This window comes from Mauremys mutica, chromosome 1 (assembly GCF_020497125.1).
Source record: "Mauremys mutica isolate MM-2020 ecotype Southern chromosome 1, ASM2049712v1, whole genome shotgun sequence".
Lineage (NCBI taxonomy): Eukaryota > Metazoa > Chordata > Testudines > Geoemydidae > Mauremys > Mauremys mutica.
Window position 1 is genome coordinate 270,763,903 of NC_059072.1, and position 14,436 is coordinate 270,778,338.

Consider the following 14,436-nt stretch of genomic DNA (forward strand, 5'->3'; position numbering starts at 1 on the left):
CATTTTGGAAAATGTGCCCATCTATTTAAACTTTGTTGTTATAGTATAATGTGATACAAATAAGTAATGCATTTTCCCGTATCCCCTCTTCTTGTCTAAAAATCGCTGCTCCATAAACCTGTCTCTCAAACCTACTGCTCACCAACTTCTCACTTGTAGTGAGACACTTCAGTATACACCGTCTAATGGTCTTGATGACCAGTGCTATAATAATATACGGATTGTCTACCTACAGTTGTTTTTAGCATCATTAGTTTAAATCTCACAAGTTACAAAATACAAAAAAATTATTTTAAAAAATCCACTCTGCAAAACCACGAGCTATAGTTGGGGCTTAGTTTAGCATGATTTAGAAAAGGGCTGGATGTATACATGAACAATGGGTAAAATGTTCACAACTTCCTAAGGGCCCAAACTACTTGAAAATGGATTTCTGAGGTGTTTTTGAAAATTATACCTGCTCCAGTCACAGTAGTAAGGATTAAAAGAGCAGCAACCACCACAGTTTGGAAAGGAAAAAGTGCTTCCAGAGATAAGTCAGTTTCTAACTAATGGATATTAGTAGAAATCTTTCCCTATGGAGGGGATATTTCTGAACTGCCTATGCTCGGGTTTCTTTCAGTTTCCTCTGAAGCGTCTGGTACTGGCCACTCTTAGAGACAGCATGCTGGACTAGACGGAACAATAGGCCACTCTTAGAGACAGCATGCTGGACTAGACGGAACAATAGGCAAACTAAATGTACACATAGGCTGGTATGCCTACTAATGACTTCTATCTGGGCATTCAGCTGCTTTTAGCAATGTTGGGGTGGGTTTTTTTTAAACACAGTTTCTGTTTACCTGTATGTTACACATTTAGGAACCACAAATATTTCTATATCCTTATTTATATTAGTCTAATATAAAATTTATTTTTACAGATTAGGAAGACTTCTAAGTACAGTATGTGCATATAGTTCTATATGTATATACATATTTGTAAAGGAAGGAAACAGCACAATATTTCTGAAGACATTCTGGATGCAATGGGATGTGAATCAGTCACAATCAAGATAATCAAATATGAACATGTAATTAGTGACTGGTAACTGAACTATACAATACACATTCAGTACTATATAACACTCCAGATCCATCATCTGCATATGGCACAAGAATTTGCTGTTATCTCTGGCCCAGATGTAATCACATGTACATACACATCCACAAGCATCGCATAATATCTAATTTTCCTGAAGTATTAAAAGAAACCCCTTGTAAATTAGTTTTATCTGTTTACAATATTTTTTTGTCAGCATAACTGTGCAAGTGATAGATTTGGGGGGGGTGTCAAACAAATGTTTTGTTCTACCAAAAACAAAATATTTCATTTTGATTTTGAATTTTTTAAAAAAATAAAGGAAATTTCAAAACAAAGGGGAAAATGAAATATTGTTTTGCAAAGGGGAAAATGAAATCTTGACTTTTTTGGCATTTGTTTGTTTTTAGACATGAACAATTCACCAAAACTAACATAAATTTGCAAAATGTTTCAGTGTTGTATAATCTTCATTTTTCACAGAAAATAGTTTAGACTTAAAATTTCACCCATTTACTCATGAGATGTACAAATTCTAGTTTTTAAGTCTTATGAGGGGCATTTTTCTGTAAACAGAAAGGAGACAGGATTTTCAAATACAAAAATGCTGAGAAATTAAATCAGGTTTCTCTTTTTTAACAGTAGTTCAGAGTTCAGCAAGTTCAACATACTGCTATTATATCTGTAACATAATATTCTAAAAAGAAATATGATTTTGCTTAATTATACAGGTGTTAAAAAAACCTACGAAATATATTACACAAGCAAACAATTTTGTCAATATGTAGACCTAGGATCAGGCTACCATAAATATTGCTACGTTCAATCTCTTATTCCAGGCTTGTGCGGGAGAACAGACTGCAATGAGATGCTTATATCAAGACAGAGCTGCACATTTACCAAAGACTGAAAAGTAATGTTACCACACTAATCAATGTAAATGTCATATAAGCAGCCATTCCTGTAGATCCTGCTCCAGTTGTGTCTAAAGTGCTGCCACCATCTGTTTGATGGATTTGCTTTACGTCACTGAGGTTTGTCTTGTCTGGCATCCCTGCTGAGACAAATAAGAAAATACAGGATGATGCACGCTTTCCCACTACTGGCCACATGATACAGCTAGAACAAATTTAAATATACAGAGCACACAGACTGTCACAGTTTGGTTTCTAATTCTTTATGTTACTGCCAAATTCAAAACTCTTCATAATTGCATCTAGAAACACATGCCACTCTATATGGCAGTTTATCCTTGGAAGTAATTCACTGCCCTACCAGTACTGGACAGAGCAGTTATTGTAGAGTTATACCTAAGCAAATATTCACAGACTGAAGTGAATAGTTTGTGAGTCCCAAGAGTATCTAGAAGTCAACTACTCATATCTTAAATTTGAAAGAATATGGAGATAATTTTATGGGAACTTTCAGGCGTGTGAATCCAAAATTTAGATGAAAAGAAGGTGTAACTGATGGAGGATTTTAGGGCCTCCATTTTGGCATGGAGAAAGATGGACTTCACAACATAAAGCCACATTCTAAGACAAACTGTAAACAAAGACCCTTATTCAGCTCCTGGTTGAATGTTTCTGAACTTTAGGAACATATATAAGACTTTTTTTCCTCCCTGCCAGAATATGAAACAAGGATATTACAGTCATCCATTACACCTCCAGTACCTGGTTCAATAATCATAAGTAGAAGAGTCTGGAGACACATTCAGGCATAACAGCATTGTCATTTGCTTTCCATTTTGTGTGCATTCTTCTGGACTAACTGGACTAACTGTCTTATCCTATATAATAACCTGTGGCATGCCACTATCAATCAAAATTAACAAGTCTAAATTCAACGTTATCACATGCAACACATATTGACATTGTAATTACACTGAGACTGAAAAAGGCTCCATATAAAGCAAAGTCAATATTTATGTAATTATGTCAATACATATATAATTGAGAAGGTAAGCTCTATTGCACTGGAACAGAGGCATTATAATGAAGCTTAGCTCTACTGATCTGATGTATTGATTCTACAATCTGAGTTCCTGCATTATTATTCATTGTTTAGGACTTCTTTCACCCTTCTGCATCATTAGCAAAGATGAATACACTCATGATTTCATTACATTTTTAAGGGCTATGATGGAATATGAATATTTTAGTCATGGTTTTATTCTCCTTGTTAAGCTAGAGTTTAACCAGAAGCTGGAGCAGCTCTCTGCTACTTCCTTATTTTTCAGACTAACTACTTTTTATTTTAGTGCTAAAATACTCCTTTTCTCCTACATGTAGCTTGAAAAGTGCCCTTTGTGAACTTACTGTTCATACTAAAATCTCCTTCCTGTAGCTTTGAAAAAATGTGTTAAAGGAAGAGTAGGTGAAAGCCAATCATGTTGTCTGTAAAAACCTACTAGAATGTGTTTGTCTTCTTTGCTGTTGCACTCAGACAGGAGAATGGACTGCTATTTTATGTGGGTTTGTCAATCTATTGTGATTGCCTGGAATTTGTGAAAATTAGATCCATGAGTACAGTGCAACTTGGAAAACAAGGAAAGACAGTAACAATAGGGAGCAGGGGGTGAGGGGAAGTAAGTCCTCCTGATCATGCTCAATGTGTAGTCTTCCTGGGAAAAGATCAATAACTCAGTACTTCACTGAATCAGGGTTTAATGGATCACCAAACAGGGTGGATCAAGGCATTTTTCCTTAGGGGTGTGGGAGACGGAAGTAGAAAGCAGTTAGTCTGGGTCACTTGTCCAGCTCTTCAGTGAAGATTTTCTTCATTTGAAAGCTTCACTTCTACAGACTGTGCTACTTCATAGTGAATTCATTGGGTCAAATTTGGCTTTCAGCTACACTTGTGCAACTCCATTAAAATCAACAAGGTTGCATGGCTATAACGGAGATACATTTGGCCCAGTGGATATATAAGAGAATCTACCGCAGGGGTGTCAAATTTCCAGCCTCTAAGACAAATCCAGCCCACGTGATGCATTTGTCTAGCGCACATGAGATATTTATATAGTGCACAATCTCAGTTTAACACTAAGGTAACAATATAGCACTGTCAGGGGACAAGTGCACCCCCATTCTCCCTTTAGGTGCCCGGAAATGGTGTTATAGCCCTCTGGCTAAGTCCACTTGACCATCATTAACCTCAGGGTGGTATAGCCTAGTGACCAGAGTTAATCAGGCTTCCCTGTCTCACAGGGATGTGCGGCCTAATGGCTAGAGTCAATCAGGCTGCCCTCTCTGATGGCCAAGTCAATTGGGCTGCCCTCTGTTGCAGGGCCATGTGGCCTGATGGCCAGAATCAATATAGCTGCCTCCTCTCACAAGGCTGTGTAGCCTAATTCCTCCTCTACAACCGGTTTCCCATTACAAGCCACATGCATCTGCTCGGAATTGGAATACCACCAAATCCTCTTTTGCATCTCTCTTGGTTAGCTATTGAACATCCTCAGTGTTTGCCCTCGTCTTTCTTTTAACGGATCTGTGCACCAGTTCTCAATTCACTACAAAGGGGTGAATTTTTTTCACTTGTTTTTCTATTAATCAGGATACATTGTTTAGTTTCCTCCTACTGACAGTAGGGGTATCTGAATATTGGCCAGGGACAAGTCAGTTCTGTTAACATCCAACACATTTTTGTGATGCCCGGGGGTGAAATCCACTCCCAACAGTGCTAAAAATATTGCTGACCACAGCAAACGTCAATTTACTATGAAGACACCTCAAGTTCAGAGGGAGCTAGATTTTTCCTGCTGTCTGCAGTAGGTGATGATTCTACTCCAATTCAACTCCTGTAATACACATTTTATTCCCTCTCAGCACCGGGTGTTTAAAGTAAATCAGATTGACTTCAGATCCTTAGTCCAACAGCATTGTGGTTTTCTAGCCACGGATGTCTCCAGACACATATTAACGGGTATCTGCGGAGCTCTTAACGTGGGCCATTCTAATAGTTGCTGATGGTAGCCCTACTACATCAGCAATTTCTAGTTTCCCTTGATGGACCTTTCCTCTGCTTGGGCAATGCCGTCTCTATTGGCTTGTGCCTCTGCATCGCCTGCCAAATATCATCTGGCCTGAAGCCCACTCAGGAAAGTCTCTTTGGTCCCATGGGACACCTGTGAAAAACTGCATTTGGGCCAATTTTTTAGCCACTTTACTAGCAATCATTTCTTCAAGTGTTGTGTATATGGTATAAAGGAGTCACCATGAGGCTGGGAATTAATAGCTGATACCTTTAAGGAAACACCAATTTCTTCTTCCATATTTTGAACTCTGCATATAATCTGGTCCATAGATTTATCCAGGAAGTTATGCTTATGGTCCTACCAAATTCACAGTCCACTTGGTAAATTTCACAGTCATGGGACTTTAAAAATAATATATTTCATGATTTCAGCTATTTATATCTGAAATTTCACAGTGCTCTAATTGTAAGGGTCCTGACCCAAAAAGCAGTTGTGGAGGGGTCACAGGGTTATGGGAGGGGGGTAGTTGTGGTACTGCTACCTTTATTTCTGCACTGCTGCTGGTGACAGCACTGCCTTCAGAGCTGGGCAGCTGGAGAGTAGTGGCTGCTGGCAGGGATCCTGTGCAGAAATAAGGATGACATGGTATGGTATTGCCACCCTTCTGCCCTGCTGCCTGCAGAGCTGGGTCCTGGGTCCTCAGTCAGCAGCCGCCACTCTCCAGCCACCCAGCTCTGACGGCAGTGGTGCAGAAGTAAGGGTGGCATGGTATGGTATTGCCACACTTATTTCTGCACTGCTGCTGGTGGGGGAAGGGCACTTCCTTCAGAGTTGGGTGCCCAGCCAATTGCCGCTGCTCTCCACCTGTCCAGCTCTGAAGGCAGTGCAGAAGTAAGGGTGGCAATACCATGACTCCCCCTAAAATAACCTTGTGACCTTCCTGGAACTCCCTTTTGGGTCAGGACCCCCAATTTGAGAAACACCGGTCTCACCTCATGAAATCTGTACAGTATAGAGTAATATCACACAAAAGACCAGATTTCACAGAATGAGACCAGATTTCATGGTTTGTGAAGTTTTTTTTCTGGCCATGAATTTGGCAGGGCCCTAGTTATGCTCTTTCACCAGCAGGTTATGAAGTTCTCCTGCTAAACCATTCATAAGCTGACTTTTTACACAGGAGTCTCTCAGAGCTTTCCACTGGACATAGGCCCCTCTCTTCATTGCCAGGTCCAGATTCAGCACAGCAGGGTCTGCTTCCCCAGAGCCATCTACCGTTGAAGGTGGTGCAGGGAAAAGCCCTATTGAACTGTCTCCTCAATGCAAACAAATAACTATTCAAGGGTGTCCCTCCCCTCTCGCTTGCCATTCCTTCTGGTATTTCAAAAGGGCCAATCCCCCGTCAGAGCAGTCATGCAAGTATCTATAAGAATCATAATCTGCATTGGGAAGCTTCTCATATAAGGTATGGGCAACCCCATCCAAGTATCAGACCACGCAGTCACAGACAGCAAGTCGTCAAAGTCTGTCAAGTGTTCATAGATTCCAGTCTCATTTGCATAGCTGGTGCTTTTGTTCTCAGGCAAAGGTGCTTCTGCCATCTTGAAGCCACTGCCACCGATTGTAATACTCACTTCTAGAATCACAGATTTATTGAACCAACTCCAGTACAAACAGGCACAACTGAACTTCTGATAACCCGTGCAAGTCAGATCAACATAACAACATACAAGACAACACTATCTTAACACTCAGATAGGGAAACAGCACCATCAATTGGTGGAGGTGCTGTCTACACTAATCATTATGCTATGAGCAATGTCTGGTTTAATGTCAATATGCAAAAGCCAGTGTTTTAATGGAAAGCCAGATAAAGCTCAGCAATGTAACTGAAATATTGGGTTTGTTCCAGTTTAAAGCCAAACCTGTGAGGCAGTGATAGAAGGCGAACCCCTGGGATCCAAAAGTAAATACAATATCTGCACAAACCCCGACAAAGCAAACTTAGCAAGCCTCACACATGTCTGCACTCACCATCATCTGTGAAAGCCAGTTAGTGGCAGAAAGGAAAAATATTTTTCTAATTTGTTTTAGTAATAATTAACTAACCAAAGCATGTCACAAAGCACAGTGGTACATATTACAGCCAAGTGTGTGTGTGTCAATACGGTAGAGTAGCTTTAATAGTTTCTATCATCTCCATCCTCTTTTCAAAGGTTTTGTCTGCGTGTGTATTTAGGGCTTGTGAAAGCTGACAGGACTGACAGCTCTGAAGGCTGAACTGTTCTATTTATCCACAGAACAGGTGCAGCAGCAGGGTAACAACAATCAGTAACATGCCTTAACCCTGACCTGGAAGGGCCAACCCAAGTGACACTTTACGTGTTCATTGAATCCTGAGCCTCTCTGCTGAGATTGCCAACAGCACTGCAGTCAGCACCAATGGCTTTTCTGCTATTACTTGCCTACAGGGAACTGGACTGAGACCACCAAATTCATTTTAAATAGACCTGCCAGCAATAACAACTTTGTTCACCATTGGCCTGGGAAAGTTTGGAGCCGAGCAAGCTTCATCCCCACTTTCATAGCAACATCTGCACTCCTACCTCAGACCACTTCACACACCCCGCACTCCACTCTCTGCTGTATGCTGAATCACACACATTGGAGGTCAGGAGATTCTTCAAGTTACAATGAAGTTGTCAGGTGTTTTTCCATGCATTATTTGGGAGAATCCAGTTAGCTTTGAGGAGAAGGAAAAGGAACTCTCCTGGTGTGCAGTGCCCTCCCTGCCACATGCTAGAACAGCGGTTCTCAAACTGTGGGTCAGGACTCCAATGTGGGTCATGACCCCATTTGAATGGGGTCGCCAGAGCTGGTGTTATACTTGCTGGGGCCCAGAGCCAAATGTGAAGCCCAAGCCCCACTGCACTAGACTGAAGCCCAAGGACTTCAGCCCGTGGTGGTGGGGCTCAGGGTTACAGGCCCCCTCTCCTGGGGCTGAAGCTCTTGGGCTTCAGCTTTGACCCCACCCCCAGTCTGAAGCAGTGGGCCTTGGGATTCCGCTTTGCCCTCCCCTCTGCCCAGGACAATGGGGCTCGGGCTTTGGCTTTGATCCCCCTGCTAGGGTGGGGGGATTCGGGAGGGCCCATGGTTCGGTGTTATATAGTAATTTTTGTTGTCAGAAGGGGGTCGTGGTGCAATGAAGTTTGAGAACCCCTGTACTAGAACATCCAAATTATGCCTCAGACAGCACACATGTTTTATGTGAGTCTCAAATATTATTATTAAAAATAATTATATCATTGTTTACTGTATTTGTTAAATTCCAGCCGTATGCATGGTACTTCCCAAGTCATAAATAAAGACAGTTCCTGCCCATAAAAAGTGCCTTTTTTAAGGAGGAATTTTAAATAAGAGGGGCTGCATGCCTGAGAAATGGAAAATCTTATAGGATGTGGCTCTTGCAAGATGAGGGTCCTAGCTGAAACTCATTGCAGTCATTTAATACATATACATATAAACTAGAGAGCATACTTTTGTTTTGTACACCTTGTGGAGTGTGAAGAAAAGTGCCAGTTATTGTAGAAATGTGCCAGGATTTGGAAGGACGGTCATGATGAAACTTCTAAGGAGACTGGGAGAATTCATGAGGTTTGGATAGGGGATTTATGATTGTGCTGCAGGAAGACTATTTTAGATGAAGCTATGACTGTGGTACTTGGGACTGAAGAGTTGTCTGGAAAAAGGAGGATGAATAGTATGAGGAAATAGAGAATCAACTTGTACAAGGCTTCTGAAAGTGTGCAGGTGAATGGGGAACGATGAGAATGTGGGGAGTAGAATATAGACATAAGGATGCAGCTCTTAATGGATCAGGAGAATTTAGAGGCAAGGCAAGCAGGAGAGGGATAGGATAGAGGTTCTGAGTACAGAGCGGGGATGTCTGTCATAACAGAGGGCTCAGGAAAATATAGATTGTGATATTGCTAAGAGTTTCTTAACTATATCCAGGGAACATAGAAGTGGTTAATACCAGCTATATTTTTCCCAAGGAGCATGTCTAACTTCAAGGAGTCTGAGTCATTTTTTCCCCCTAAGGGACAAGTCTAACTTTAGGAAATATGATTCTTATGTTTTTATAATATTATTATATTTATCAGTAATGAGTTCTGAGTAATAACTTTACATAGTAAGAAAAACTGGAGAAAATTAAGATAATTAATCAATTAGGGTCATACCATGTCCCCCCCTTGGTGCTCTTAGGCATAAATCAAGTATCAGAGGGGTAGCCGTGTTAGTCTGGATCTGTAAAAGCAGCAAAGAGTCCTGTGGCACCTTATAGACTAACAGATGCTCCAATACGTCTGTTAGTCTATAAGGTGCCACAGGACTCTTTGCTGCTTTTAGGCATAAATGAGTTGAGAGTTCCACAAAACACCATACAATGGCCAAAATTTTACCAGACAGTGAAGACTAGATATAATGGAGCTCTTCCTTCAACCTCAACCCCATGGAGTCCTTCCATGTCAAGATCATGTGACTGAGCCTCAGTGGGTAATGAAGACTCAGCTGGCGGGATGGTGCATGGCTGCGCCTGTGTAACCTACCTGACAAACCACTAATTCCTATAGGCCCTTGTCAGGAGTCCTCCCCCACTCTGAACTTTAGGGTACAGATGTGGGGACCCGCATGAAAGACCCCCAAAGCTTATTTACCAGCTTAGGTTAACAGTAAGCTGCCACCACCAAGTGTGTTCCAAATCTTGGGGGAGAGCCACTTGGAACTCTACCTTCCCCCAAATATTTCCCAAGTCCCTAACCCCCACTTTCCTGGGCATATTTGAGACTAATTCCTCCCCACCCCCCAAGTCCTTACACCCCTTTTCCTGGGTAGGCTTGAGAGTATACCCTCACCAATTAGTCCTGGTGAACACAGATCCAAAACCATAGGTTCTTAAAACAATGAAAAATCAATCAGGATCTTAACAGAAGAATTTTATTAAAAGGTAAAGTTCATCTTTGTAAAATCAGGATGGAAATAACTTTACAGGGTAATCAGATTCAAAGAGCCCAGAGGAACCCCCTCTAGCCTTAGGTTCAAAGTTACAGCAAACAGAGGTAAACCCTCTAGCAAAAGGAACATTTATGAGTTGAGAAAACAAAGATAAAACTAACACGCCTTGCTTGGCTGTTACTTACAAGTTTGAAATATGAGAGACTTGTGCAGAAAGATTTGGAGAACATGGATTGATGTCTGGTCCCTCTTAGTGCCAAGAGCAAACACCACCAAAAACAAAGAGCACAAACAAAAGCCTTCCCTCGCCCCCAAGATTTGAAAGTATCTTGTCCCCTCATTGGTCCTTTTGGTCAGGTGTCAGCCAGGTTACCTGAGCTTCTTAACCCTTTACAGGTCAAAGGATTTTGGTGCCTCTGGCCAAGAGGGATTTTATAGCATTGTACACAGGACGGTTGTTACCCTTCCCTTTATAGTTATGACAGCCCTGCTCCAAACTTTTAAGTGTTAGGGAGTAGCACTAGTAGGGAAATATAGGTAACATGACTCTTGAGAGATAGGAGCAGATACAACCCAGTGTATCTCTGCTGCACTCCCTTTCAGAGGGGTGACAGCAGGTATGTTGCCCTGCATATCTGAATTCTGGGAAGCAATGTGCTTCCTTGAGACACAGTACAATCTGTAGAGTCAAATGAAGCAGAGCAACAGTGCATGAGCCCCTATGTGGATCAGCATCTGTCTCCAAGGCACAACTGGGTCTTTACTAAAAAGTACTGTAACATGGTGATAATTTAGGTGTCATTGTTTACTGTATCTATACCAAGTTATACAACACATTTATTTGTGATTTTGTGATAACTGGCTTTCGAAGAAGTGAGGGCTGAATAGTGACGTAACAGATGTCTGTGCTGAGAACTGAGAAATTAACCTACTATACAATGTGGCCCTGGTTTACTTTGTTTAGCTTTCAGTTAATGAAGGATAAATTAAGTAGATAATCTTTAGAGCCAAAAGAATTGTCAAAAAATTTTTCACAAGAAGCTTTGGGGACTTTTAGGTCTTAATATTGAAGAAAAATCAATTATCCAGCATTGCCCATGGGTTTCCTCATCTGAGTTATAAATCAGTTAAGTCAACTTAATTTCCTACTACTTTCAACTCATTGTTTCTTCACTGAAGCTGTTTTAGCTAAGATGATACATGATGAAAGAAAGTTCAATGAAAAAAAAAAGTATTAGGGAAAATATTTATTATGAATTATTTGGCAGGCATGAGACTTTTTCATCATGGGATCTATTGTCACTATAAGCATATAAAATTGCCATCTCTGTCATTCGAAACTGATACTAAAATTATTTACTGAAAAATGTTTTTAATCCATGTTCCCTGGTGTCATTCTTTGAATGTTAAAATCTAAAATCTCATCTTGAGGTACGCTGGAGAAACAAACAGCTTGCAAGAAAAATATATAAGGGAAGATAGATTCATGGTCTTGTCTGCTGTGGCAGCACCTATCTATTCCAGTATCCTGACTCTCATAGTGACTGGTACCAGATACTTCAGAGGAAGCTGAAAGAAAACCCATAGTGGAGAATTTGGAATACCCATCCCACTGGAAGTTTTCTCCCAAACTTTGCCATTCAGACATTAGTTTATGACCCCATGCTTGAGGATATATATTTCCTATATTTAAAAAATATAGAATTGTGAATGTTTTCATTATGCTCATAAATGCCTAATAATATCACTCCAGCCTCTGTTCATCAAGAAAACAAACAAACAAAAAAGTTTTAAATAAGAAGCAATATCAAATTGAAACTCAACTGATTTCTTCCCAGTCTCATGAACTCATTTTTTTACTACGTAGGCCGAGTAGTCTTAGAAAATACCTATTTAAAAAAACCTAAAAGAATGTTCATAACATTGACAATGATCTCATATTTTACAAAATAATGTTTCAGCAACTTCTCTACACCTTTTATATGTGCTATTTGGTGCCAGAAATGCTGAGCTTGACTGTAATTCTTTTACCCTATAGAATATTATGCAAATATTAATGCATATGAAAATATTAATTTAAAGGACTGAACATGACAACTCCTACAGCTTGAGCTAAAACTCTGTATCTGGGGGCTATAACAACTCATGAGCTCTGTGTATTGGGCACAGAGGGTGACCTGTAACACACACACACAAATACACACCCTGGGTTACCCAAACGGTCTGCCCATTACAGACTTAAGTGAGACCATAGTCAGTTCACATATAGGCAGCAATACCATTCAATATAGTTTATAACCAATAGGCCAGGCAATTAAAAATCAAAATCCAGTTCCTACTGCCAACATTCACCACCCTCATATTTATGCCTTGTTTACAAATGCCAGAGTAAAAAGATGAGCTTGCAGTATATCATTGAAGATCATATCAAAAGAATACCCCACTGAAGAGGTCTCCCAAAAAGCACCACCAAAGAATCAACAATGGCCTCCCACCCAAAGAGGGGTCGGTCCGCAAAAATACACAGTTCAGCTACATTTTATGGGACTAAAATAAAAGAAAAAGAGGGATGGGAGTGAGAAGGGAATGCCACCTGGACTCAGTGGAAGCCCACTGCTCCAAGAAAGTCAAGGGTGTCAATTGACACTGCCTAGTGGAACTCTGCATGGATATATAAGGCAAAAGAAAATGGTCTCACAGTCAGTAAGAGCCAAACCCATGGCTAAGCTTAGTTTCCAGACTGACAGGAGTCAATAATATTGGAGTCAACTGAATAGAGGGAGAATTGCCTCACCAAAAACCTAATTCAAATAAAGGAGTGTTGCACTTTGTTGTGAGATCTGTGGCCATTCAGAGGTGGTCATCAGCAAGTTTCACAGCTGTGGAAAAACTATTCACGAATCTCATGACATTTGATTTTAACAATTGAACTGTGGCTGACAGATCAATTCTTCTAGTGTAACACAGCTACTGTGGGCTGCCACAGAGAAGAGGTACTTCAGGTAACCTGGGCCAATCCTGTTGAGGTCCTTGAATAGTGGGACCAAAACAGAGAATTTGATTCTGTATTCCCACATGGAGGCAATGCAGAGAATGGAGCACTGATGTAATGTTGGTGGCCTATGTCACTGAATATGTGCGCTGCTCCATTCAGGCCCAAACAGAGTTTGTCCAGGGCTGGCAGCTTCATTCCTAGATATAATGAATTTCAGGAATCAAGCTTAGAGGTCACAAATTAATGGATCATGGCAGCTGGATCAGAGTCCAATAGGATGGGACACACTCTTCTAGCCAGTAGTAGAAAAAGGGCATTTTTAGCAGTTGTAGGTTTCCTCAATGGACTTGCACTGTAGGGAAAACATTAGAGTACAGATGCAGTGATAATTTTTTTCAAAGAGCTTCCCTGTCCCTTCCAACATAACCTCTTTATCTTTTCTGGGATTTCTGGTGCTCCTGAGTTGTTAAATTCTATTGGGCAAATTGAGTCATAGAACTTAGAAATAGATTTTTTCCTCACAGAGCATTCTCCAGTGCTTTATACAGTCCTGTCTTAAGAAACAGAGCTTTCACCAATTTCCTTTGGGGAAACTATTCCACAGCCATTATAATGTAGCACTCCTTAGTGTGAAGATCCTTAGTGTGATAAGGGTAAGATCTATTTAGGGACAATTTTGTTTGCTGAACTGTTGTCAGTTTTTGTTCTCTGCCTCTGCAGTAAAATAAATGGTTGGCCATGGAGAATACCATTCTGCAGTAAAATTGCTGCTGAATAAACTTTCTGAGAATATAGTTTGTACTTTTCAGAAGGAAATAACTTAGTCTTATTTAAAATCCTCTTTTTTGAGTTTATACATTTTAAGGATTATTCTAATAAGTTACAAACAGACAAGAACAGATACAAGCACATAAGGAATCACAAGTTGCAACTAAACATGCCTACAGACAAAGTAATAACATTACTGTTAATGTTAGAATCCAATTAAGCAGACTTTCTAATAACATTAGCTAGGAGAATTCTCCATGGCCAACCATATATTAGGAAATGAAGCCAAACTATCATGCTTAATTGCACATAATTTCTCAAAGCTGTAGAAATAGAAATGAGAAATAGAGTGTAACCAATCGTCTTAAGATAAGTCTGGCAAGTTTTATAAACAGTGAGAACAGCAGACATTAAAACTCAGTCCCAATATTTAAAAGTTTTATTTCCAAGAGTAGCTTTTGTTTCATATTATAAATTAATAAACGAATGTATTTCCATTTAGAAAACAAAGCTTTTATGTGTTAATGTAGTACAATGTCACAAATCATATCTTCACTCTTCTAGGAATGAAAACAGGTAGCTATGCGTACACTAC

The 14,436-nt window shown here is 40.2% G+C and overlaps 1 protein-coding gene across 1 annotated transcript in view; it reads right to left on the reverse strand.

Moving 5' to 3' along the window:
* Positions 1-1,425: 1,425 nt before the first annotated feature.
* The window catches only part of GPC5 (glypican 5), a 1,065,559-nt gene continuing 1,052,548 nt past the window's right edge, over positions 1,426-14,436 (reverse strand). The window contains exon 8 of the mRNA XM_045010137.1: positions 1,426-2,134. Within this exon, the coding sequence (XP_044866072.1) occupies positions 1,977-2,134 (158 nt within the window). The 3' untranslated portion in view covers positions 1,426-1,976. The remainder of the gene's footprint in view (positions 2,135-14,436) is intronic.